General features: G+C 59.0%; 1 protein-coding gene across 1 annotated transcript in view; it reads right to left on the bottom strand.

Annotated features, from left to right (window-relative positions):
• The window catches only part of RAD54L2 (RAD54 like 2), a 56,018-nt gene that overhangs the window by 2,653 nt on the left and 28,403 nt on the right, over window positions 1-24,962 (bottom strand). Inside the window, exons 11-18 of the mRNA XM_075573646.1 lie at window positions 19,668-19,845; window positions 9,853-10,095; window positions 9,499-9,617; window positions 9,277-9,395; window positions 2,908-3,007; window positions 2,612-2,817; window positions 1,284-1,585; window positions 285-480 (exon numbers count right to left, since the gene is read on the bottom strand). Of these exons, the coding sequence (XP_075429761.1) occupies window positions 285-480; window positions 1,284-1,585; window positions 2,612-2,817; window positions 2,908-3,007; window positions 9,277-9,395; window positions 9,499-9,617; window positions 9,853-10,095; window positions 19,668-19,845 (1,463 nt within the window). The remainder of the gene's footprint in view (window positions 1-284; window positions 481-1,283; window positions 1,586-2,611; window positions 2,818-2,907; window positions 3,008-9,276; window positions 9,396-9,498; window positions 9,618-9,852; window positions 10,096-19,667; window positions 19,846-24,962) is intronic.

The raw sequence follows: 24,962 nt of genomic DNA, 5'->3' as shown, positions 1-24,962 counted from the left end.
CACCATGATCCCCTCACTGTCGGAGCGTCTAATACTGCAGGATGTAATACCCGCTCATACTGCCCCCTAATACTCCCGCTCCCCCCTCCCCACCACGATCCCCTCACTGTCAGAGCGTCTAATACAGCAGGATGTAATACCCGCTCATACTGCCCCCCTCTTACTCCCTGCTCCCCCCTCCCCACCACGATCCCCTCACTGTCAGAGCGTCTAATACAGCAGGATGTAATACCCGCTCATACTGCCCCCCTGGTACTCCCTGCTCCCCCCCACGATGCACTGACCAGTTCCTCTGGCTGAAGGCGGGATGTTTGCCAGGCTGTGCTCCGGTGCCGGGTAGTACTGGGTGTAGGACGGGCGTGAGTAGGGCACGGACGCTCTCTTCTCCTCCTCGTATCCGCGCTTCGCCGCTTTCTTCTCTGCCCTCGTCAACTTCTGCTCCTTGCGATCCAGGAGGAGGGATTCATGCTGAAAAGGGTCCTGTGGGGGGAGAGAGGGAGAGGGTCAGGGCATGACCGGGGGGGGGGTGTCAGGGAGTGATATGGAGGGGGGGGGGGAGAGGTTAGGGAGTGATATGGAGGGGAGGGGGGGGGGGGAAGAGGTTAGGGAGTGATGGGGGAGGGATAGAGAGGTCAAGGAGTAATGGGGGGAGAGGTCAAGGAGTGATGGGGTGGGGGAAGAGGGCAAGCCGTGACGAGGGTGGGGAAGAGGTCAGGGCGTGACGGGGGGTGGGGAGGGGTTTTGGGTCAGGGCGTGACGGGGGGTGGGGAGGGGTTTTGGGTCAGGGCGTGACGAGGGGGTGGGGAGGGGTTTTGGGTCAGGGCGTGACGAGGGGGGTTTGGGTCAGGGCGTGACGGGTGTGGGAAAGGTCAGGGTGTGACGGGGTGGGGGGAGAGGGCAAGAAGTGACGGGGGGAGAGGGAGGGCAAGGAGTGTCGGGGGGAGAGGGAGGGCAAGGAGTGACGGACGGGGGGAGAGGGAGGGCAAGGAGTGACGGGGGGAGAGGGAGGGCAAGGAGTGACGGGGGGAGAGGGAGGGCAAGGAGTGACGGGGGGAGAGGGAGGGCCAAGGAGTGACGGGGGGAGAGGGAGGGCAAGAAGTGATGGGGGGAGGAGGAGGGCAAGGAGTGACGGGTGGGGGGGAGAAGTCAGGGAGTGATGAGTGGGAGAAGTCAGGGAGTGATGTCGGGGGGAGAGGTCAGGGAGTGAGGGGAGGGAAGACCTCCTGCCCCTTACCTTGGTGATGAAGGTGGGGGTACAGGAGGCAGGCGGCCTGCAGCAGGACCTGCTCGTTGTATCTGGCTGGGTCCATGTGCTGGCGGGCGGCAGCAGGGTCCAGGTGCAGGCGGGCGGCAGCAGGGTCAGCAGGGTCCAGGTGCTGGCGGGCGACAGCAGGGTCCAGGTGCAGGCGGGCGGCAGCAGGGTCCAGGTGCAGGAGGGCGGCAGCAGGGTCCAGGTGCTGGCGGGCGCGGCGGAGGTCCAGGTGCTGGCGGGCGGCGGCAGGTTCCTCTTCAACAAAGTGCAGCAGATTCTCCACCTCTCGGCGGGTGAAATTCACATCGGGGTTCAGGTCATCAACCACACGGTCTAAGGAGAGATGGCGTTATACACAGAGTACTGACCGGGGAGGGGGGAAGAGGGCGTCATACACAAAGTACTGACTGGGGGCAGGAGAGGGCGTTATTCACCGAATATTGACCGGGGAGATAGGGCATTATGCACCTCACCGACACACTCAACTGCCCTCCTCTTCTCACTGCCCTGCCCTCCTCTTCTCCACCCACTCCTCCCCCTCTCTCTCACCTGCCCTCTTCCTCTCTCCCCCCTCTCTCACCTGCCCTCCTCTTCTCTCCCCCCCTCCTCCCCCTCTCTCTCACCTGCCCTTCTCTTCTCTCCCCCCTCCTCCCCCCTCTCTATCACCTGCCCTCTTCCTCTCTCCCCCTCTCTCTCACCTGCCCTCCTCTTCTCTCCTGCCCTCCTCTTCTCACTGCCCTAACCTCCTCCTCGCTCCCCCCTCTCTCACCTGCCCTCCTCTTCTCACTGCCCTGCTCCTCTCTCCCCCCTCCTCCCCCTCTCTCTCCACCTGCCCTCCTCTTCTCACTGCCCTACCCTCCTCCTATCTCCCCCCTCCTCCCCTCTCTCTCACCTGCCCTCCCCTCCTCCTATCTCCCCCCTCCTCCCCCTCTCTCTCACCTGCCCTCTTCCTCTCTCCCCCCTCTCTCTCACCTGCCCTCCTCGTCTCACTGACCTGCCCGCCTCCTTTCTCTCCCCCTCTCTCACCTGTCCTCCTCTTCTCACTGCCCTGCTCCTCTCTCCCCCTCCTCCCCCTCTCTCTCACCTGCCCTCCTCTTCTCACAGCCCTACCCTCCTTCTCTCTCCCTCCTCCCCCCCTCTCTCACCTGCCCTCCTCTTCTCACTGCCATGCCCTACTCCTCTCTACCCCTATCTCTCACCTGCCCTCCTCTTCTCACTGCCCTGCCCTCCTCCTCTCTCCCCCCTCCTACCCCTCTCTCTCACCTGCCCTACTCCCCCTCTCTCTCACCTGCCCTGCTCTCCTCCTCCTCTCTCCCCTCCTCCCCCTCTCTCTCTCCTGCCCTCCTCCCCCTCCCTCACCTGACATCCCCTGCTTGGAGATCTGCCGGTCGTATATCTTCTTCTCCAGCGTGTAGTCGGACACCAGTCGGTAGATGTGGCATGGTTTCCTCTGCCCGTATCTGTACACGCGGCACACCGCCTGCGCGTCATGACATGGGTTCCACGAGGCGTCAAACACCACCACGCGGTTAGCACCGATCAGGTTCACGCCCAGGCACCCGGCGCTGAGAGAGAAGGGGGAAGAGTCAGACAGGGGGCTCCGCATCCCCTTCTACCCCCAATATCTGCGCCACCACCTCCCCTGCAGCACTCACCGTGTGGACAGCAGGAAGAGCCACACGTGCTCGTTACCGGGGTCGTTAAATAGATTTATTAAGCGCTCCCTTTCTGAGGCGGAGGTGCTGCCATCCAGGCCTAAGGAACGGAGCGAGAGGGGCGAGTGTGCAGACATGTCCAAAGGCACAGGTACACACGTGCACAGGCACATGCACACACATTCACGTACAAAGGCACAGGTACACACGTGCACAGGTACATGCACACACATTCACGTACAAAGGCAGGTACACACGTGCACAGGCACATGCACACACATTCACTTACAAAGGCACAGGTACACACGTGCACAGGCACATGCACACACATTCACGTACAAAGGCACAGGTACACACGTGCACAGGTACATGCACACACATTCACGTACAAAGGCACAGGTACACACGTGCTCAGGTACATGCACACACATTCACGTACAAAGGCACAGGTACACACGTGCTCAGGTACATGCACACACATTCACGTACAAAGGCACAGGTACACACGTGCACAGGTACATGCACACACATTCACATACAAAGGCAGGTACACACGTGCACAGGTACATGCACACACATTCACGTACAAAGGCACAGGTACACACGTACATGCACACACATTCACATACAAAGGCAGGTACACACGTGCACAGGTACATGCACACACATTCACATACAAAGGCAGGTACACACGTGCACAGGTACATGCACACACATTCACGTACAAAGGCACAGGTACACACGTGCACAGGTACATGCACACACATTCACATACAAAGGCAGGTACACACGTGCACAGGTACATGCACACACGTGCACAGGTACATGCACACACATTCACGTACAAAGGCACAGGTACACACGTGCTCAGGTACATGCACACACATTCACGTACAAAGGCACAGGTACACACGTGCTCAGGTACATGCACACACATTCACGTACAAAGGCACAGGTACACCCAGTGCACCACAGGTACATGCACACACATTCACGTACAAAGGCAGGTACACACGTGCACAGGTACATGCACACACATTCACGTACAAAGGCACAGGTACACACGTGCACAGGTACATGCACACACATTCACGTACAAAGGCAGGTACACACGTGCACAGGTACATGCACACACATTCATGTACAAAGGCACAGGTACACACGTGCACAGGTACATGCACACACATTCACGTACAAAGGCAGGTACACACGTGCACAGGTACATGCACACACATTCACGTACAAAGGCACAGGTACACACGTGCACAGGTACATGCACACACATTCACGTACAAAGGCACAGGTACACGTGCACAGGTACATGCACACACATTCACGTACAAAGGCACAGGTACACACGTGCACAGGTACATGCACACACATTCACGTACAAAGGCAGGTACACACGTGCACAGGTACATGCACACACATTCACGTACAAAGGCACAGGTACACACGTGCTCAGGTACATGCACACACATTCACGTACAAAGGCACAGGTACACACGTGCACAGGTACATGCACACACATTCACGTCCAAAGGCACAGGTACACACGTGCACAGGTACATGCACACACATTCACGTACAAAGGCACAGGTACACACGTGCACAGGTACATGCACACACATTCACGTACAAAGGCAAAGGTACACACGTGCACAGGTACATGCACACACATTCACGTACAAAGGCAGGTACACACGTGCACAGGTACATGCACACACATTCACGTACAAAGGCACAGGTACACACGTGCACAGGTACATGCACACACATTCACGTACAAAGGCACAGGTACACACGTGCACAGGTACATGCACACACATTCACGTACAAAGGCACAGGTACACACGTGCTCAGGTACATGCACACACATTCACGTACAAAGGCACAGGTACACACGTGCACAGGTACATGCACACACATTCACGTACAAAGGCACAGGTACACAAGTGCTCAGGTACATGCACACACATTCACGTACAAAGGCACAGGTACACACGTGCACAGGTACATGCACACACATTCACGTACAAAGGCACAGGTACACACGTGCACAGGTACATGCACACACATTCACGTACAAAGGCAGGTACACACGTGCACAGGTACATGCACACACATTCACGTACAAAGGCACAGGTACACAAGTGCTCAGGTACATGCACACACATTCACGTACAAAGGCACAGGTACACACGTGCACAGGTACATGCACACACATTCACGTACAAAGGCACAGGTACACAAGTGCTCAGGTACATGCACACACATTCACGTACAAAGGCAGGTACACACGTGCACAGGTACATGCACACACATTCACGTACAAAGGCACAGGTACACAAGTGCTCAGGTACATGCACACACATTCACGTACAAAGGCACAGGTACACACGTGCCAGGTACATGCACACACATTCACGTACAAAGGCACAGGTACACACGTGCACAGGTACATGCACACACATTCACGTACAAAGGCAGGTACACACGTGCACAGGTACATGCACACACATTCACGTACAAAGGCACAGGTACACACGTGCTCAGGTACATGCACACACATTCACGTACAAAGGCACGGGTGCACAGGTACACACGTGCTCAGGTACATGCACACACATTCACGTACAAAGGCAGGTACACAGTCGTGCACAGGTACATGCACACACATTCACGTACAAAGGCACAGGTACACACGTGCACAGGTACATGCACACACATTCACGTACAAAGGCACAGGTACACACGTGCTCAGGTACATCCACACACATTCACGTACAAAGGCACAGGTACACACGTGCACAGGTACATGCACACACATTCACGTACAAAGGCACAGGTACACACTTGCACAGGTACATGCACACACATTCACGTACAAAGGCACAGGTACACAAGTGCTCAGGTACATGCACACACATTCACGTACAAAGGCACAGGTACACACGTGCTCAGGTACATGCACACACATTCACGTACAAAGGCAGGTACACACGTGCACAGGTACATGCACACACATTCACGTACAAAGGCACAGGTACACACGTGCACAGGTACATGCACACACATTCACGTACAAAGGCACAGGTACACACGTGCTCAGGTACATCCACACACATTCACGTACAAAGGCACAGGTACACACGTGCACAGGTACACGCACACACATTCACGTACAAAGGCAGGTACACACGTGCACAGGTACATGCACACACATTCACGTACAAAGGCACAGGTACACACGTGCACAGGTACATGCACACACATTCACGTACAAAGGCACAGGTACACACGTGCTCAGGTACATCCACACACATTCACGTACAAAGGCACAGGCACACACGTGCACAGGTACATGCACACACATTCACGTACAAAGGCACAGGTACACAAGTGCTCAGGTACATGCACACACATTCACGTACAAAGGCACAGGTACACACGTGCTCAGGTACATGCACACACATTCACGTACAAAGGCACAGGTACACACGTGCACAGGTACATGCACACACATTCACGTACAAAGGCACAGGTACACACGTGCTCAGGTACATGCACACACATTCACGTACAAAGGCACAGGTACACACGTGCTCAGGTACATGCACACACATTCACGTACAAAGGCAGGTACACACGTGCACAGGTACATGCACACACATTCACGTACAAAGGCACAGGTACACACGTGCTCAGGTACATGCACACACATTCACGTACAAAGGCACAGGTACACACGTGCACAGGTACATGCACACACATTCACGTACAAAGGCACAGGTACACACGTGCACAGGTACATGCACACACATTCACGTACAAAGGCACAGGTACACACGTGCACAGGTACATGCACACACATTCACGTACAAAGGCACAGGTACACACGTGCTCAGGTACATGCACACACATTCACGTACAAAGGCACAGGTACACACGTGCACAGGTACATGCACACACATTCACGTCCAAAGGCACAGGTACACACGTGCACAGGTACATGCACACACATTCACGTACAAAGGCACAGGTACACACGTACATGCACACACATTCACGTACAAAGGCACAGGTACACACGTGCACAGGTACATGCACACACATTCACGTACAAAGGCACAGGTACACACGTGCACAGGTACATGCACACACATTCACGTACAAAGGCACAGGTACACACGTGCTCAGGTACATGCACACACATTCACGTACAAAGGCACAGGTACACACATGCTCAGGTACATGCACACACATTCACGTACAAAGGCAGGTACACACGTGCTCAGGTACATGCACACACATTCACGTACAAAGGCACAGGTACACACGTGCTCAGGTACATGCACACACATTCACGTACAAAGGCACAGGTACACACGTGCACAGGTACATGCACACACATTCACGTACAAAGGCACAGGTACACACGTGCACAGGTACATGCACACACATTCACGTACAAAGGCACAGGTACACACGTGCACAGGTACATGCACACACATTCACGTACAAAGGCACAGGTACACACGTGCTCAGGTACATGCACACACATTCACGTACAAAGGCACAGGTACACACGTGCACAGGTACATGCACACACATTCACGTCCAAAGGCACAGGTACACACGTGCACAGGTACATGCACACACATTCACGTACAAAGGCACAGGTACACACGTACATGCACACACATTCACGTACAAAGGCACAGGTACACACGTGCACAGGTACATGCACACACATTCACGTACAAAGGCACAGGTACACACGTGCTCAGGTACATGCACACACATTCACGTACAAAGGCACAGGTACACACGTGCTCAGGTACATGCACACACATTCACGTACAAAGGCACAGGTACACACGTGCTCAGGTACATGCACACACATTCACGTACAAAGGCAGGTACACACGTGCTCAGGTACATGCACACACATTCACGTACAAAGGCACAGGTACACACGTGCACAGGTACATGCACACACATTCACGTCCAAAGGCACAGGTACACACGTGCACAGGTACATGCACACACATTCACGTACAAAGGCACAGGTACACACGTGCACAGGTACATGCACACACATTCACGTACAAAGGCACAGGTACACACGTGCTCAGGTACATGCACACACATTCACGTACAAAGGCACAGGTACACACGTGCTCAGGTACATGCACACACATTCACGTACAAAGGCACAGGTACACACGTGCTCAGGTACATGCACACACATTCACGTACAAAGGCAGGTACACACGTGCTCAGGTACATGCACACACATTCACGTACAAAGGCAGGTACACACGTGCTCAGGTACATGCACACACATTCACGTACAAAGGCACAGGTACACACGTGCACAGGTACATGCACACACATTCACGTACAAAGGCACAGGTACACACGTGCTCAGGTACATGCACACACATTCACGTACAAAGGCAGGTACACACGTGCTCAGGTACATGCACACACATTCACGTACAAAGGCAGGTACACACGTGCTCAGGTACATGCACACACATTCACGTACAAAGGCAGGTACACACGTGCTCAGGTACATGCACACACATTCACGTACAAAGGCACAGGTACACACGTGCTCAGGTACATGCACACACATTCACGTACAAAGGCACAGGTACACACGTGCTCAGGTACATGCACACACATTCACGTACAAAGGCACAGGTACACACGTGCTCAGGTACATGCACACACATTCACGTACAAAGGCACAGGTACACAGGTACATGCACACACAAAGGCACAGGTACATGAACGCACCCACACAGGCACGCACAGGTACACACACACACTGAAAGTGATCCAATACACAGCCGTCACACACACACTGCAAGTGATCACACACCCGTGCGCACGCACACAGCTGTCACAGACACACACCAGGTCATCTCATAGAGACACACACATGCATGCCAGGTCGTCGCACACACACATCAGGCCGTCACACACACACACACCAGGCCGTCACACACACACACACACCAGGCCGTCACACACACACACCAGGCCGTCACACAAACACACACACACCAGGCCGTCACACACACACACACACACACACACACACACACCAGGCCGTCACACACACACAAACACACCAGGCCGTCACACACACACACCAGGCCGTCACACACACACACACCAGGCCATCATATACACACACACACACACACGCACACACACACACACGCACACACCAGGCTGGCCTACACACGCACACACAAAGGCACACACGCACACACCAGGCCGGCATACACACGCACACACACCAGGCCGTCATACTCACACAGGCACAGCAGTGTGCTGGGCTGTCTCACTTACGGTAGTAGTTGATGTTTTTGACCCACGTGTGGCCCTCTTGTCCGTCTGTCCCTGGCGTAGCCGGCATTGGCCGCTTGGCTAGAAAGTCCTCGATGATGGAGAGAGTGGACAGGCTCTGACTGCAGGGGGGGAACACAGATACGTCACAGCGCTAAAGCCCCCCTATTATCGCTGGCAATAGATTGTAAGCTCCTTGGGTCAGGGGCGTGCCGCGCTTGTTACCTGAACACCAGGGTCTTGTCCCCCAGTCTCATGCCCCCCTCGATCAGATGGAAGAGAAGGACCATCTTGGGCGAGTTCTGCAGCAGGCCTGTCTGGTAGTCAAACAGGACGTCCTTGGCCTGGGGAGCGAGGAAAGCATCAGACAGCTGACCGTGTGCCAACACAGGGCAGGAGGGGCGTGGCGCATGTCCCGGTGCCTGGGGCACACAGTCTGGGGCAGTATGTGATCGTTTCGGGGCCCTGCGATACCTCTGGATGGGGATATCCAGTCGTTACATCCTATTTGCAGGACAGTCTTTAACCTTAAGTGTCCCCCAGGCACCCATGAGCTCGTCTGGTAGCACCCGCACTCACCCACTCATAGGTGACAACCTGGTTGGCTCTCTCCTGGGTGGGGTTGAGACACATGCCCTGCAGGAGCTTGCTGTTGGCAGCCTCCCCCATGAGAGCTCCCAGGGTACCACTCTCCACCTTGACCTTGACGCCCTGAGGCTGGCAGCGGGAGTTGGTGCCCAGGTCATCCACGTCCAGGTCCTGCTCGTTGGCCAAGTTCTCCTTCTGAAGAGCCTCGTAAAGCACGTCGGGGTGATTCCAAATCTGAAGGGGGAGGGAGAGGGGTGAGGTGGAGCCCCAAGCTAGAGGGGGGACCCAGTGCTACATACACTCAGCTAGAGGGGGGACCCAGTGCCACACACTCAGCTAATGGGGGGACCCAGTGCCACATACACTCAGCTAGAGGGGGGACCCAGTGCTACATACACTCAGCTAGAGGTGGAACCAAGTGCCACATACACTCAGCTAGAGGGGGGACCAAGTGCTACATACACTCAGCTAATGGGGGGACCCAGTGCCACATACACTCAGCTAGAGGAGGGACCCAGTGCCACATACACTCAGCTAGAGGGGGGACCCAGTGCCACACACTCAGCTAATGGAGGGACCCAGTGCCACATACACTCAGCTAGAGGGAGGACCCAGTGCCACACACACTCAGCTAGAGGTGGGACCAAGTGCCACATACACTCAGCTAGAGGGGGGACCCAGTGCCACACACTCAGCTAATGGGGGGACCCGGTGCCACATACACTCAGCTAGAGGGGGGACCCAGTGCTACATACACTCAGCTAATGGGGGGACCCAGTGCCACATACACTCAGCTAGAGGAGGGACCCAGTGCCACATACACTCAGCTAGAGGTGGGACCAAGTGCCACATACACTCAGCTAGAGGGGAGACCCAGTGCCACATACACTCAGCTAATGGGGGGACCCAGTGCCACATACACTCAGCTAGAGGGGGGACCCAGTGCCACATACCCTCAGCTAGAGGGGGGACCCAGTGCCACACACTCAGCTAGAGGGGGGACCCAGTGCCACATACACTCAGCTAGAGGGGGGACCAAGTGCCACATACACTCAGCTAGAGGGGGGACCCAGTGCCACACACTCAGCTAATGGGGGGACCCAGTGCCACAAACACTCAGCTAGAGGGGGGACCCAGTGCCACATACACTCAGCTAGAGGGGGGACCAAGTGCCACATACACTCAGCTAGAGGGGGGACCCAGTGCCACACACTCAGCTAGAGGGGGGACCCAGTGCCACATACACTCAGCTACAGGGAGGACCCAGTGCCACATACACTCAGCTACAGGGAGGACCCAGTGCCACACACTCAGCTAGAGAGAGGACCCAGTGCCACATACACTCAGCTAGAGGAGGGACCCAGTGCCACACACACTCAGCTACAGGGAGGACCCAGTGCCACACACACTCAGCTAGAGGGAGGACCCAGTGCCACACACTCAGCTAGAGAGAGGACCCAGTGCCACATACACTCAGCTAGAGGGAGGACCCAGTGCCACACACTCAGCTAGAGGAGGGACCCAGTGCCACACACTCAGCTAGAGGGAGGACCCAGTGCCACATACACTCAGCTAGAGGGAGGACCCAGTGCCACATACACTCAGCTACAGGGAGGACCCAGTGCCACACACTCAGCTAGAGGGAGGACCCAGTGCCACATACACTCAGCTAGAGGGAGGACCCAGTGCCACACACTCAGCTAGAGGGAGGACCCAGTGCCACACACTCAGCTAATGGGGGGACCCAGTGCCACATACACTCAGCTAGAGGGGGACCCAGTGCCACATACACTCAGCTAGAGGGGGACCCAGTGCCACACACTCAGCTAGAGGAGGGACCCAGTGCCACATACACTCAGCTACAGGGAGGACCCAGTGCCACACACACTCAGCTAGAGGGGGACCCAGTGCCACACACTCAGCTAGAGGAGGGACCCAGTGCCACATACACTCAGCTACAGGGAGGACCCAGTGCCACACACTCAGCTAGAGGGAGGACCCAGTGCCACACACACTCAGCTAGAGGGAGGACCCAGTGCCACATACACTCAGCTAGAGGGAGCACCCAGTGCCACATACACTCAGCTAGAGGGAGCACCCAGTGCCACATACACTCAGCTAGAGGAGGGACCCAGTGCCACATACACTCAGCTAGAGGGAGGACCCAGTGCCACATACACTCAGCTAGAGGTGGGACCCAGTGCCACATACACTCAGTAGAGGAGAGACCCAGTGCCACACACACTCAGCTAGAGGGGGGACCCAGTGCCACACACTCAGCTAGAGGGAGGACCCAGTGCCACATACACTCAGCTAGAGGGAGGACCCAGTGCCACATACACTCAGCTAGAGGGAGGACCCAGTGCCACATACACTCAGCTAGAGGGAGGACCCAGTGCCACGGACACTCAGCTAGAGGGAGAACCCAGTGCCACGGACACTCAGCTAGAGGAGAGACCCAGTGCCACGGACACTCAGCTAGAGGAGGGACCCAGTGCCACGGACACTTAGCTAGAGGAGAGACCCAGTGCCACGGACACTTAGCTAGAGGAGAGACCCAGTGCCACGGACACTTAGCTAGAGGAGAGACCCAGTGCCACGGACACTTAGCTAGAGGAGAGACCCAGTGCCACACACTCAGCTAGAGGAGGGAACCTGTGCCACGGACACTTAGCTAGAGGAGGGACCCAGTGCCACGGATACTCAGCTAGAGGAGGGACCCAGTGCCACGGACACTCAGCTAGAGGAGAGACCCAGTGCCACGGACACTCAGCTAGAGGAGAGACCCAGTGCCACGGACACTTAGCTAGAGGAGAGACCCAGTGCCACGGACACTCAGCTAGAGGAGGGACCCAGTGCTACATACACTCAGCTAGAGGAGAGACCCAGTGCCACGGACACTCAGCTAGAGGAGAGACCCAGTGCCACGGACACTCAGCTAGAGGAGAGACCCAGTGCCATGGACACTCAGCTAGAGGAGGGACCCAGTGCCACGGACACTCAGCTAGAGGAGGGACCCAGTGCCACGGACACTCAGCTAGAGGAGAGACCCAGTGCCACGGACACTCAGCTAGAGGAGGGACCCAGTGCCACGGACACTTAGCTAGAGGAGAGACCCAGTGCCACGGACACTTAGCTAGAGGAGGGACCCAGTGCCACGGATACTCAGCTAGAGGAGGGACCCAGTGCCACGGACACTCAGCTAGAGGAGAGACCCAGTGCCACGGACACTCAGCTAGAGGAGAGACCCAGTGCCACGGACACTTAGCTAGAGGAGAGACCCAGTGCCACGGACACTCAGCTAGAGGAGGGACCCAGTGCTACATACACTCAGCTAGAGGAGAGACCCAGTGCCACGGACACTCAGCTAGAGGAGAGACCCAGTGCCACGGACACTCAGCTAGAGGAGGGACCCAGTGCCACATACACTCAGCAACAGGGAGGACCCAGTGCCACACACACTCAGCTACAGGGAGGACCCAGTGCCACACACACTCAGCTAGAGGGAGGACCCAGTGCCACACACACTCAGCTAGAGGGAGGACCCAGTGCCACATACACTCAGCTAGAGGGAGCACCCAGTGCCACATACACTCAGCTAGAGGGGGGACACAGTGCCACATACACTCAGCTACAGGGAGGACCCAGTGCCACATACACTCAGCTAGAGGGAGGACCCAGTGCCACACACTCAGCTAATGGGGGGACCCAGTGCCACATACACTCAGTAGAGGGAGGACCCAGTGACACGGACACTCACCTAGAGGGGGGACCCAGTGCCACATACACTCAGCTAGAGGAGAGACCCAGTGCCACACACACTCAGCTAGAGGGAGGACCCAGTGCCACACACTCAGCTAGAGGGAGGACCCAGTGCCACATACACTCAGCTAGAGGGAGGACCCAGTGCCACATACACTCAGCTAGAGGGAGGACCCAGTGCCACATACACTCAGCTAGAGGGAGGACCCAGTGCCACATACACTCAGCTAGAGGGAGGACCCAGTGCCACATACACTCAGCTAGAGGGAGGACCCAGTGCCACGGACACTCAGCTAGAGGGAGAACCCAGTGCCACGGACACTCAGCTAGAGGAGAGACCCAGTGCCACGGACACTCAGCTAGAGGAGGGACCCAGTGCCACGGACACTTAGCTAGAGGAGAGACCCAGTGCCACGGACACTTAGCTAGAGGAGAGACCCAGTGCCACGGACACTTAGCTAGAGGAGAGACCCAGTGCCACGGACACTTAGCTAGAGGAGAGACCCAGTGCCACACACTCAGCTAGAGGAGGGAACCTGTGCCACGGACACTTAGCTAGAGGAGGGACCCAGTGCCACGGATACTCAGCTAGAGGAGAGACCCAGTGCCACGGACACTCAGCTAGAGGAGAGACCCAGTGCCACGGACACTTAGCTAGAGGAGAGACCCAGTGCCACGGACACTCAGCTAGAGGAGGGACCCAGTGCTACATACACTCAGCTAGAGGAGAGACCCAGTGCCACGGACACTCAGCTAGAGGAGAGACCCAGTGCCACGGACACTCAGCTAGAGGAGAGACCCAGTGCCATGGACACTCAGCTAGAGGAGGGACCCAGTGCCACGGACACTCAGCTAGAGGAGGGACCCAGTGCCACGGACACTCAGCTAGAGGAGAGACCCAGTGCCACGGACACTCAGCTAGAGGAGGGACCCAGTGCCACGGACACTTAGCTAGAGGAGAGACCCAGTGCCACGGACACTTAGCTAGAGGAGGGACCCAGTGCCACGGACACTCAGCTAGAGGAGGGACCCAGTGCCACGGACACTCAGCTAGAGGAGAGACCCAGTGCCACGGACACTCAGCTAGAGGAGAGACCCAGTGCCACGGACACTTAGCTAGAGGAGAGACCCAGTGCCACGGACACTCAGCTAGAGGAGAGACCCAGTGCCACGGACACTCAGCTAGAGGAGAGACCCAGTGCCATAGACACTCAGCTAGAGGAGGGACCCAGTGCCACGGACACTCAGCTAGAGGAGAGACCCAGTGCCACGGACACTTAGCTAGAGGAGAGACCCAGTGCCACGGACACTCAGCTAGAGGAGAGACCCAGTGCCACGGACACTTAGCTAGAGGGAGGACCCAGTGCCACGGACACTCAGCTAGAGGAGGGACCCAGTGACACGGACACTCAGCTAGAGGGAGGACCCAGTGCCACATACACTCAGCTAGAGGGAGGACCCAGTGCTACATACACTCAGCTAGAGGGAGGACCCAGTGCCACATACACTCAGCTAGAGGGAGGACCCAGTGCCACATACACTCAGCTAGAGGGAGGACCCAGTGCCACATACACTCAGCTAGAGGGAGGACCCAGTGCCACATACACTCAGCTAGAGGGAGGACCCAGTGCCACATACACTCAGCTAGAGGGAGGACCCAGTGCCACACATACTCAGCTAGAGGGAGGACCCAGTGCCACGGACACTCAGCTAGAGGGAGGACCCAGTGCCACATACACTCAGCTAGAGGGAGGACCCAGTGCCACATACACTCAGCTAGAGGGAGGACCCAGTGCCACGGACACTCAGCTAGAGGGAGGACCCAGTGCCACATACACTCAGCTAGAGGGAGGACCCAGTGCCACATACACTCAGCTAGAGGGAGGACCCAGTGCCACATACACTCAGCTAGAGGGAGGACCCAGTGCCACATACACTCAGCTAGAGGGGGGACCCAGTGCCACATACACTCAGCTAGAGGGGGGACCCAGTGCCACATACACTCAGCTAGAGGTGGGACCCAGTGCCACATACACTCAGCTAGAGGGGGGACCCAGTGCCACATACACTCAGCTAGAGGGAGGACCCAGTGCCACATACACTCAGCTAGAGGGAGGACCCAGTGCCACATACACTCAGCTAGAGGGGGGACCCAGTGCCACACACACTCAGCTAGAGGGGGGACCCAGTGCCACACACACTCAGCTAGAGGGAGGACCCAGTGCTACATACACTCAGCTAGAGGGAGGACCCAGTGCCACATACACTCAGCTAGAGGGAGGACCCAGTGCCACATACACTCAGCTAGAGGGAGGACCCAGTGCCACATACACTCAGCTAGAGGGAGGACCCAGTGCCACATACACTCAGCTAGAGGGAGGACCCAGTGCCACATACACTCAGCTAGAGGGAGGACCCAGTGCCACGGACACTCAGCTAGAGGGAGGACCCAGTGCCACATACACTCAGCTAGAGGGAGGACCCAGTGCCACATACACTCAGCTAGAGGGAGGACCCAGTGCCACATACACTCAGCTAGAGGGAGGACCCAGTGCCACATACACTCAGCTAGAGGGGGGACCCAGTGCCACACACACTCAGCTAGAGGGAGGACCCAGTGCTACATACACTCAGCTAGAGGGAGGACCCAGTGCCACATACACTCAGCTAGAGGGAGGACCCAGTGCCACACACACTCAGCTAGAGGGGGGACCCAGTGCCACACACACTCAGCTAGAGGGAGGACCCAGTGCCACACACACTCAGCTAGAGGGAGGACCCAGTGCCACATACACTCAGCTAGAGGGAGGACCCAGTGCCACATACACTCAGCTAGAGGGAGGACCCAGTGCCACATACACTCAGCTAGAGGGAGGACCCAGTGCCACATACACTCAGCTAGAGGGAGGACACAGTGCCACACACACTCAGCTAGAGGGAGGACCCAGTGCCACATACACTCAGCTAGAGGGAGGACCCAGTGCCACATACACTCAGCTAGAGGGAGGACCCAGTGCCACATACACTCAGCTAGAGGGAGGACCCAGTGCCACATACACTCAGCTAGAGGGAGGACCCAGTGCCACACACTCAGCTAGAGGGAGGACCCAGTGCCACATACACTCAGCTAGAGGGAGGACCCAGTGCCACATACTCAGCTAGAGGGAGGACCCAGTGCCACATACACTCAGCTAGAGGGAGGACCCAGTGCCACACACTCAGCTAGAGGGAGGACCCAGTGCCACATACACTCAGCTAGAGGGAGGACCCAGTGCCACACACTCAGCTAGAGGGAGGACCCAGTGCCACATACACTCAGCTAGAGGGAGGACCCAGTGCCACATACACTCAGCTAGAGGGAGGACCCAGTGCCACATACACTCAGCTAGAGGGAGGACACAGTGCCACACACACTCAGCTAGAGGGAGGACCCAGTGCCACATACACTCAGCTAGAGGGAGGACCCAGTGCCACATACACTCAGCTAGAGGGAGGACCCAGTGCCACATACACTCAGCTAGAGGGAGGACCCAGTGCCACATACACTCAGCTAGAGGGAGGACCCAGTGCTACATACACTCAGCTAGAGGGAGGACCCAGTGCCACATACACTCAGCTAGAGGGAGGACCCAGTGCAACATACTCAGCTAGAGGGAGGACCCAGTGCTACATACACTCAGCTAGAGGGGGGACCCAGTGCCACACACTCAGCTAGAGGGAGGACCCAGTGCCACATACACTCAGCTAGAGGGAGGACCCAGTGCCACGGACACTCAGCTAATGGGGGGACCCAGTGCCACATACACTCAGCTAGAGGGAGGACCCAGTGCCACATACACTCAGCTAGAGGGAGGACCCAGTGCCACGGACACTCAGCTAGAGGGGGGACCCAGTGCCACATACACTCAGCTAGAGGGGGGACCCAGTGCCACATACACTCAGCTAGAGGGAGGACCCAGTGCCACATACACTCAGCTAGAGGGAGGACCCAGTGCCACATACACTCAGCTAGAGGAGGGACCCAGTGCCACATACACTCAGCTAGAGGGGGGACCCAGTGCCACATACACTCAGCTAGAGGGAGGACCCAGTGCCACATACACTCAGCTAGAGGAGGGACCCAGTGCCACATACACTCAGCTAGAGGGGGGACCCAGTGCCACACACTCAGCTAGAGGGAGGACCCAGTGCCACATACACTCAGCTAGAGGGAGGACCCAGCGCCACATACACTCAGCTAAAGGGAGGAGCCAGTGCCACACACTCAGCTAGAGGGAGGACCCAGTGCCACATACACTCAGCTAGAGGGAGGACCCAGTGCCACATACACTCAGCTAGAGGGGGGACCCAGTGCCACACACTCAGCTAGAGGGAGGACCCAGTGCCACACATACTCAGCTAGAGGGAGGACCCAGTGCCACATACACTCAGCTACAGGGAGGACCCAGTGCCACATACACTCAGCTAGAGGGAGGACCCAGTGCCACACACACTCAGCTAGAGGGGGGACCCAGTGCCACACACTCAGCTAGAGGGAGGACCCAGTGCCACACATACTCAGCTAGAGGGAGGACCCAGTGCCTCATACACTCAGCTAGAGGGAGGACCCAGTGCCACACACACTCAGCTAGAGGGAGGACCCAGTGCCACGGACACTCAGCTAGAGGGAGGACCCAGTGCCACACACACTCAGCTAGAGGGGGGACCCAGTGCCACACACTCAGCTAGAGGGAGGACCCAGTGCCACATACACTCAGCTAGAGGGAGGACCCAGTGCCACATACACTCAGCTAGAGGGGGGACCCAGTGCCACATACACTCAGCTAGAGGGGGGACCCAGTGCCACATACACTCAGCTAGAGGGGGGACCCAGTGCCACATACACTCAGCTAGAGGGAGGACCCAGTGCCACACACACTCAGCTAGAGGGGGGACCCAGTACCACACACTCAGCTAGAGGGAGGACCCAGTGCCACACATACTCAGCTAGAGGGAGGACCCAGTGCCACATACACTCAGCTAGAGGGAGGACCCAGTGCCACACACACTCAGCTAGAGGGAGGACCCAGTGCCACGGACACTCAGCTAGAGGGAGGACCCAGTGCCACACACACTCAGCTAGAGGGGGGACCCAGTGCCACACACTCAGCTAGAGGGAGGACCCAGTGCCACATACACTCAGCTAGAGGGAGGACCCAGTGCCACATACACTCAGCTAGAGGGGGGACCCAGTGCCACATACACTCAGCTAGAGGGGGGACCCAGTGCCACATACACTCAGCTAGAGGGAGGACCCAGTGCCACGGACACTCAGCTAGAGGAGAGACCCAGTGCCACATACACTCAGCTAGAGGAGGGACCCAGTGCCACATACACTCAGCTAGAGGGGGGACCCAGTGCCACATACACTCAGCTAGAGGGAGGACCCAGTGCCACAGACACTCAGCTAGAGGAGAGACCCAGTGCCACAGACACTCAGCTAGAGTAGAGACCCAGTGCCACACACACTCAGCTAGAGGAGAGACCCAGTGCCACGGACACTCAGCTAGAGGAGAGACCCAGTGCCACATACACTCAGCTAGAGGGAGGACCCAGTGCCACAGACACTCAGCTAGAGGAGAGACCCAGTGCCACAGACACTCAGCTAGAGGAGAGACCCAGTGCCACACACACTCAGCTAGAGGAGAGACCAAGTGCCACATACACTCAGCTAGAGGAGGGACCCAGTGCCATGGACACTCAGCTAGAGGAGAGACCCAGTGCCACGGACACTCAGCTAGAGGAGAGACCCAGTGCCACGGACACTCAGCTAGAGACTCAGTGCCACGGACACTCAGCTAGAGGAGAGACCCAGTGCCACTGACACTCAGCTAGAGGAGAGATCCAGTGCCACACACTCAGCTAGAGAGAGGAGAGATCCAGTGCACACACAAACACCCCTCACCCTGCGGCACACACACACGGCTCACCCTGCGGCACACACACACGGCTCACCCTGCGGCACACACACACGGCTCACCCTGCGGCACACACACACGGCTCACCTTGCAGCACACACAAAATGCCTTGAGGGGGTTGAGGCCCAGCCAGCCACTGTTTCCTGCGTCCCGAAATCGATCCATGAACTCTGTATACAGTGCCCGCTGGATGGGAGACAGACGCACCAAGATAACATGCTCCTCTTTGTATGGGAGCTGAGATCTCAGCACATTGTGTCCACGCCTGGGGGGAGAGAGCGAGAGAGAACACGAGTATAACACGGGCTGAGGTCACAGCACAGCGCCCCCACGTCTGGGGGAGAGAGCGAGAGAGAACACGAGTATAACACGGGCTGAGGTCACAGCACAGCGCCCCCACGTCTGGGGGAGAGAGCGAGAGAGAACACGAGTATAACACGGGCTGAGGTCACAGCACAGCGCCCCCACGTCTGGGGGAGAGAGCGAGAGAGAACACGAGTATAATGATACCTGAGGTCTCAGCACAGCGCTCCCACGCCTGGGGGAGAACGCGAGTATAACACGGGCTGAGGTCACAGCACAGCGCCCCCACGCCTGGGGGAGGAGAGCGGGGAGAACGCGAGTATAACACGGGCTGAGGTCACAGCACAGCGCCCCCACGCCTGGGGGAGGAGAGCGGGGAGAACGTGAGTATAACACGGGCTGAGGTCTCAGCACAGCGCCCCCACGCCTGGGGGAGGAGAGCGGGGAGAACGCGAGTATAACACGGGCTGAGGTCACAGCACAGCGCCCCCACGCCTGGGGGAGGAGAGCGGGGAGAACGCGAGTATAACACGGGCTGAGGTCACAGCACAGCGCCCCCACACCTGGGGGAGGAGAGCGGGGAGAACGTGAGTATAACACGGGCTGAGGTCACAGCACAGCGCCCCCACGCCTGGGGGAGGAGAGCGGGGAGAACGCGAGTATAACACGGGCTGAGGTCTCAGCACAGCGCCCCCACGCCTGGGGGAGGAGAGCGGGGAGAACGCGAGTATAATACGGGCTGAGGTCTCAGCACAGCGCCCCCACGCCTGGGGGAGGAGAGCGGGGAGAACGTGAGTATAACACGGGCTGAGGTCACAGCACAGCGCCCCCACGCCTGGGGGAGGAGAGCGGGGAGAACGTGAGTATAACACGGGCTGAGGTCACAGCACAGCGCCCCCACGCCTGGGGGAGAACGCGAGTATAACACGGGCTGAGGTCACAGCACAGCGCCCCCACGCCTGGGGAAGGAGAGCGGGGAGAACGTGAGTATAACACGGGCTGAGGTCACAGCACAGCGCCCCCACGCCTGGGGGAGAACGCGAGTATAACACGGGCTGAGGTCACAGCACAGCGCCCCCACGCCTGGGGGAGCAGAGCGGGGAGAACGTGAGTATAACACGGGCTGAGGTCACAGCACAGCGCCCCCACGCCTGGGGGAGGAGAGCGGGGAGAACGTGAGTATAACACGGGCTGAGGTCACAGCACAGCGCCCCCACGCCTGGGGGAGGAGAGCGGGGAGAACGCGAGTATAACACGGGCTGAGGTCACAGCACAGCGCCCCCACGCCTGGGGGAGGAGAGCGGGGAGAACGCGAGTATAACACGGGCTGAGGTCTCAGCACAGCGCCCCCACGCCTGGGGGAGGAGAGCGGGGAGAACGTGAGTATAACACGGGCTGAGGTCACAGCACAGCGCCCCCACGCCTGGGGGAGGAGAGCGGGGAGAACGCGAGTATAACACGGGCTGAGGTCTCAGCACAGCGCCCCCACGCCTTGGGGAGGAGAGCGGGGAGAACGCGAGTATAACACGGGCTGAGGTCACAGCACAGCGCCCCCACGCCTGGGGGAGGAGAGCGGGGAGAACGCGAGTATAACACGGGCTGAGGTCACAGCACAGCGCCCCCACGCCTGGGGGAGGAGAGCGGGGAGAACGTGAGTATAACACGGGCTGAGGTCACAGCACAGCGCCCCCACGCCTGGGGGAGGAGAGCGGGGAGAACGTGAGTATAACACGGGCTGAGGTCACAGCACAGCGCCCCCACGCCTGGGGGAGGAGAGCGGGGAGAACGTGAGTATAACACGGGCTGAGGTCTCAGCACAGCGCCCCCACGCCTGGGGGAGGAGAGCGGGGAGAACGCGAGTATAACACGGGCTGAGGTCCCAGCACAGCGCCCCCACGCCTGGGGGAGGAGAGCGGGGAGAACGCGAGTATAACACGGGCTGAGGTCACAGCACAGCGCCCCCACGCCTGGGGGAGGAGAGCGGGGAGAACGTGAGTATAACACGGGCTGAGGTCACAGCACAGCGCCCCCACGCCTGGGGGAGGAGAGCGGGGAGAACGCGAGTATAACACGGGCTGAGGTCTCAACACAGCGCCCCCACGCCTGGGGGAGGAGAGCGGGGAGAACGTGAGTATAACACGGGCTGAGGTCACAGCACAGCGCCCCCATGCCTGGGGGAGGAGAGCGGGGAGAACGTGAGTATAACACGGGCTGAGGTCACAGCACAGCGCCCCCACGCCTGGGGGAGGAGAGCGGGGAGAACGCGAGTATAACACGGGCTGAGGTCACAGCACAGCGCCCCCACGCCTGGGGGAGCAGAGCGGGGAGAACGTGAGTATAACACGGGCTGAGGTCACAGCACAGCGCCCCCACGCCTGGGGGAGGAGAGCGGGGAGAACGTGAGTATAACACGGGCTGAGGTCACAGCACAGCGCCCCCACGCCTGGGGGAGGAGAGCGGGGAGAACGCGAGTATAACACGGGCTGAGGTCACAGCACAGCGCCCCCACGCCTGGGGGAGGAGAGCGGGGAGAACGCGAGTATAACACGGGCTGAGGTCTCAGCACAGCGCCCCCACGCCTGGGGGAGGAGAGCGGGGAGAACGTGAGTATAACACGGGCTGAGGTCACAGCACAGCGCCCCCACGCCTGGGGGAGGAGAGCGGGGAGAACGTGAGTATAACACGGGCTGAGGTCTCAGCACAGCGCCCCCACGCCTGGGGGAGGAGAGCAGGGAGAACGCGAGTATAACACGGGCTGAGGTCTCAGCACAGCGCCCCCACGCCTGGGGGAGGAGAGCGGGGAGAACGTGAGTATAACACGGGCTGAGGTCTCAGCACAGCGCCCCCACGCCTGGGGGAGAACGCGAGTATAACACGGGCTGAGGTCTCAGCACAGCGCCCCCACGCCTGGGGGAGGAGAGCGGGGAGAAGGCGAGTATAACACGGGCTGAGGTCACAGCACAGCGCCCCCACGCCTGGGGGAGGAGAGCGGGGAGAACGCGAGTATAACACGGGCTGAGGTCACAGCACAGCGCCCCCACGCCTGGGGGAGGAGAGCGGGGAGAACGTGAGTATAACACGGGCTGAGGTCACAGCACAGCGCCCCCACGCCTGGGGGAGGAGAGCGGGGAGAACGTGAGTATAACACGGGCTGAGGTCACAGCACAGCGCCCCCACGCCTGGGGGAGGAGAGCGGGGAGAACGTGCGTATAACACGGGCTGAGGTCACAGCACAGCGCCCCCACGCCTGGGGGAGGAGAGCGGGGAGAACGCGAGTATAACACGGGCTGAGGTCACAGCACAGCGCCCCCACGCCTGGGGGAGGAGAGCGGGGAGAACGTGAGTATAACATGGGCTGAGGTCACAGCACAGCGCCCCCACGCCTGGGGGAGGAGAGCGGGGAGAACGCGAGTATAACACGGGCTGAGGTCACAGCACAGCGCCCCCACGCCTGGGGGAGGAGAGCGGGGAGAACGTGAGTATAACACGGGCTGAGGTCACAGCACAGCGCCCCCACGCCTGGGGGAGGAGAGCGGGGAGAACGTGAGTATAACACGGGCTGAGGTCACAGCACAGCGCCCGCACGCCTGGGGGAGGAGAGCGGGGAGAACGCGAGTATAACATGGGCTGAGGTCACAGCACAGCGCCCCCACGCCTGGGGGAGGAGAGCGGGGAGAACGCGAGTATAACACGGGCTGAGGTCACAGCACAGCGCCCCCACGCCTGGGGGAGGAGAGCGGGGAGAACGCGAGTATAACACGGGCTGAGGTCACAGCACTGCGTCCCCACGCCTGGGGGAGGAGAGCGGGGAGAACGCGAGTATAACACGGGCTGAGGTCCCAGCACAGCGCCCCCACGCCTGGGGGAGGAGAGCGGGGAGAACGTGAGTATAACACGGGCTGAGGTCACAGCACAGCGCCCCCACGCCTGGGGGAGGAGAGCGGGGAGAACGTGAGTATAACACGGGCTGAGGTCACAGCACAGCGCCCCCACGCCTGGGGGAGGAGAGCGGGGAGAACGCGAGTATAACACGGGCTGAGGTCCCAGCACAGCGCCCCACGCCTGGGGGAGGAGAGCGGGGAGAACGCGAGTATAACACGGGCTGAGGTCCCAGCACAGCGCCCCCACGCCTGGGGGAGGAGAGCGGGGAGAACGTGAGTATAACACGGGCTGAGGTCTCAGCACAGCGCCCCCACGCCTGGGGGAGGAGAGCGGGGAGAACGTGAGTATAACACGGGCTGAGGTCACAGCACAGCGCCCCCACGCCTGGGGGAGGAGAGCGGGAGAACGTGAGTATAACACGGGCTGAGGTCACAGCACAGCGCCCCCACGCCTGGGGGAGGAGAGCGGGGAGAACGTGAGTATAACACGGGCTGAGGTCTCAGCACAGCGCCCCCACGCCTGGGGGAGAGCGGGGAGAACGCAAGTATAACACGGGCTGAGGTCACAGCACTGCGCCCCCACGCCTGGGGGAGGAGAGCGGGGAGAACGTGAGTATAACACGGGCTGAGGTCACAGCACAGCGCCCCCACGCCTGGGGGAGGAGAGCGGGGAGAACGCGAGTATAACACGGGCTGAGGTCACAGCACAGCGCCCCCACGCCTGGGGGAGGAGAGCGGGGAGAACGTGAGTATAACACGGGCTGAGGTCACAGCACAGCGCCCCCACACCTGGGGGAGGAGAGCGGGGAGAACGTGAGTATAACACGGGCTGAGGTCACAGCACAGCGCCCCCACGCCTGGGGGAGGAGAGCGGGGAGAACGCGAGTATAACACGGGCTGAGGTCACAGCACAGCGCCCCCACGCCTGGGGGATGAGAGCGGGGAGAACGTGAGTATAACACGGGCTGAGGTCACAGCACAGCGCCCCCACGCCTGGGGGAGAACGCGAGTATAACACGGGCTGAGGTCACAGCACAGCGCCCCCACGCCTGGGGGAGCAGAGCGGGGAGAACGTGAGTATAACACGGGCTGAGGTCACAGCACAGCGCCCCCACGCCTGGGGGAGGAGAGCGGGGAGAACGTGAGTATAACACGGGCTGAGGTCACAGCACAGCGCCCCCACGCCTGGGGGAGGAGA

Source organism: Ascaphus truei, chromosome 17 (genome assembly GCF_040206685.1).
Source record: "Ascaphus truei isolate aAscTru1 chromosome 17, aAscTru1.hap1, whole genome shotgun sequence".
NCBI classification, from domain to species: domain Eukaryota; kingdom Metazoa; phylum Chordata; class Amphibia; order Anura; family Ascaphidae; genus Ascaphus; species Ascaphus truei.
The sequence above is the reverse complement of the archived record's forward strand: the minus strand, read 5'-3'. Positions and strand labels throughout refer to the sequence as shown.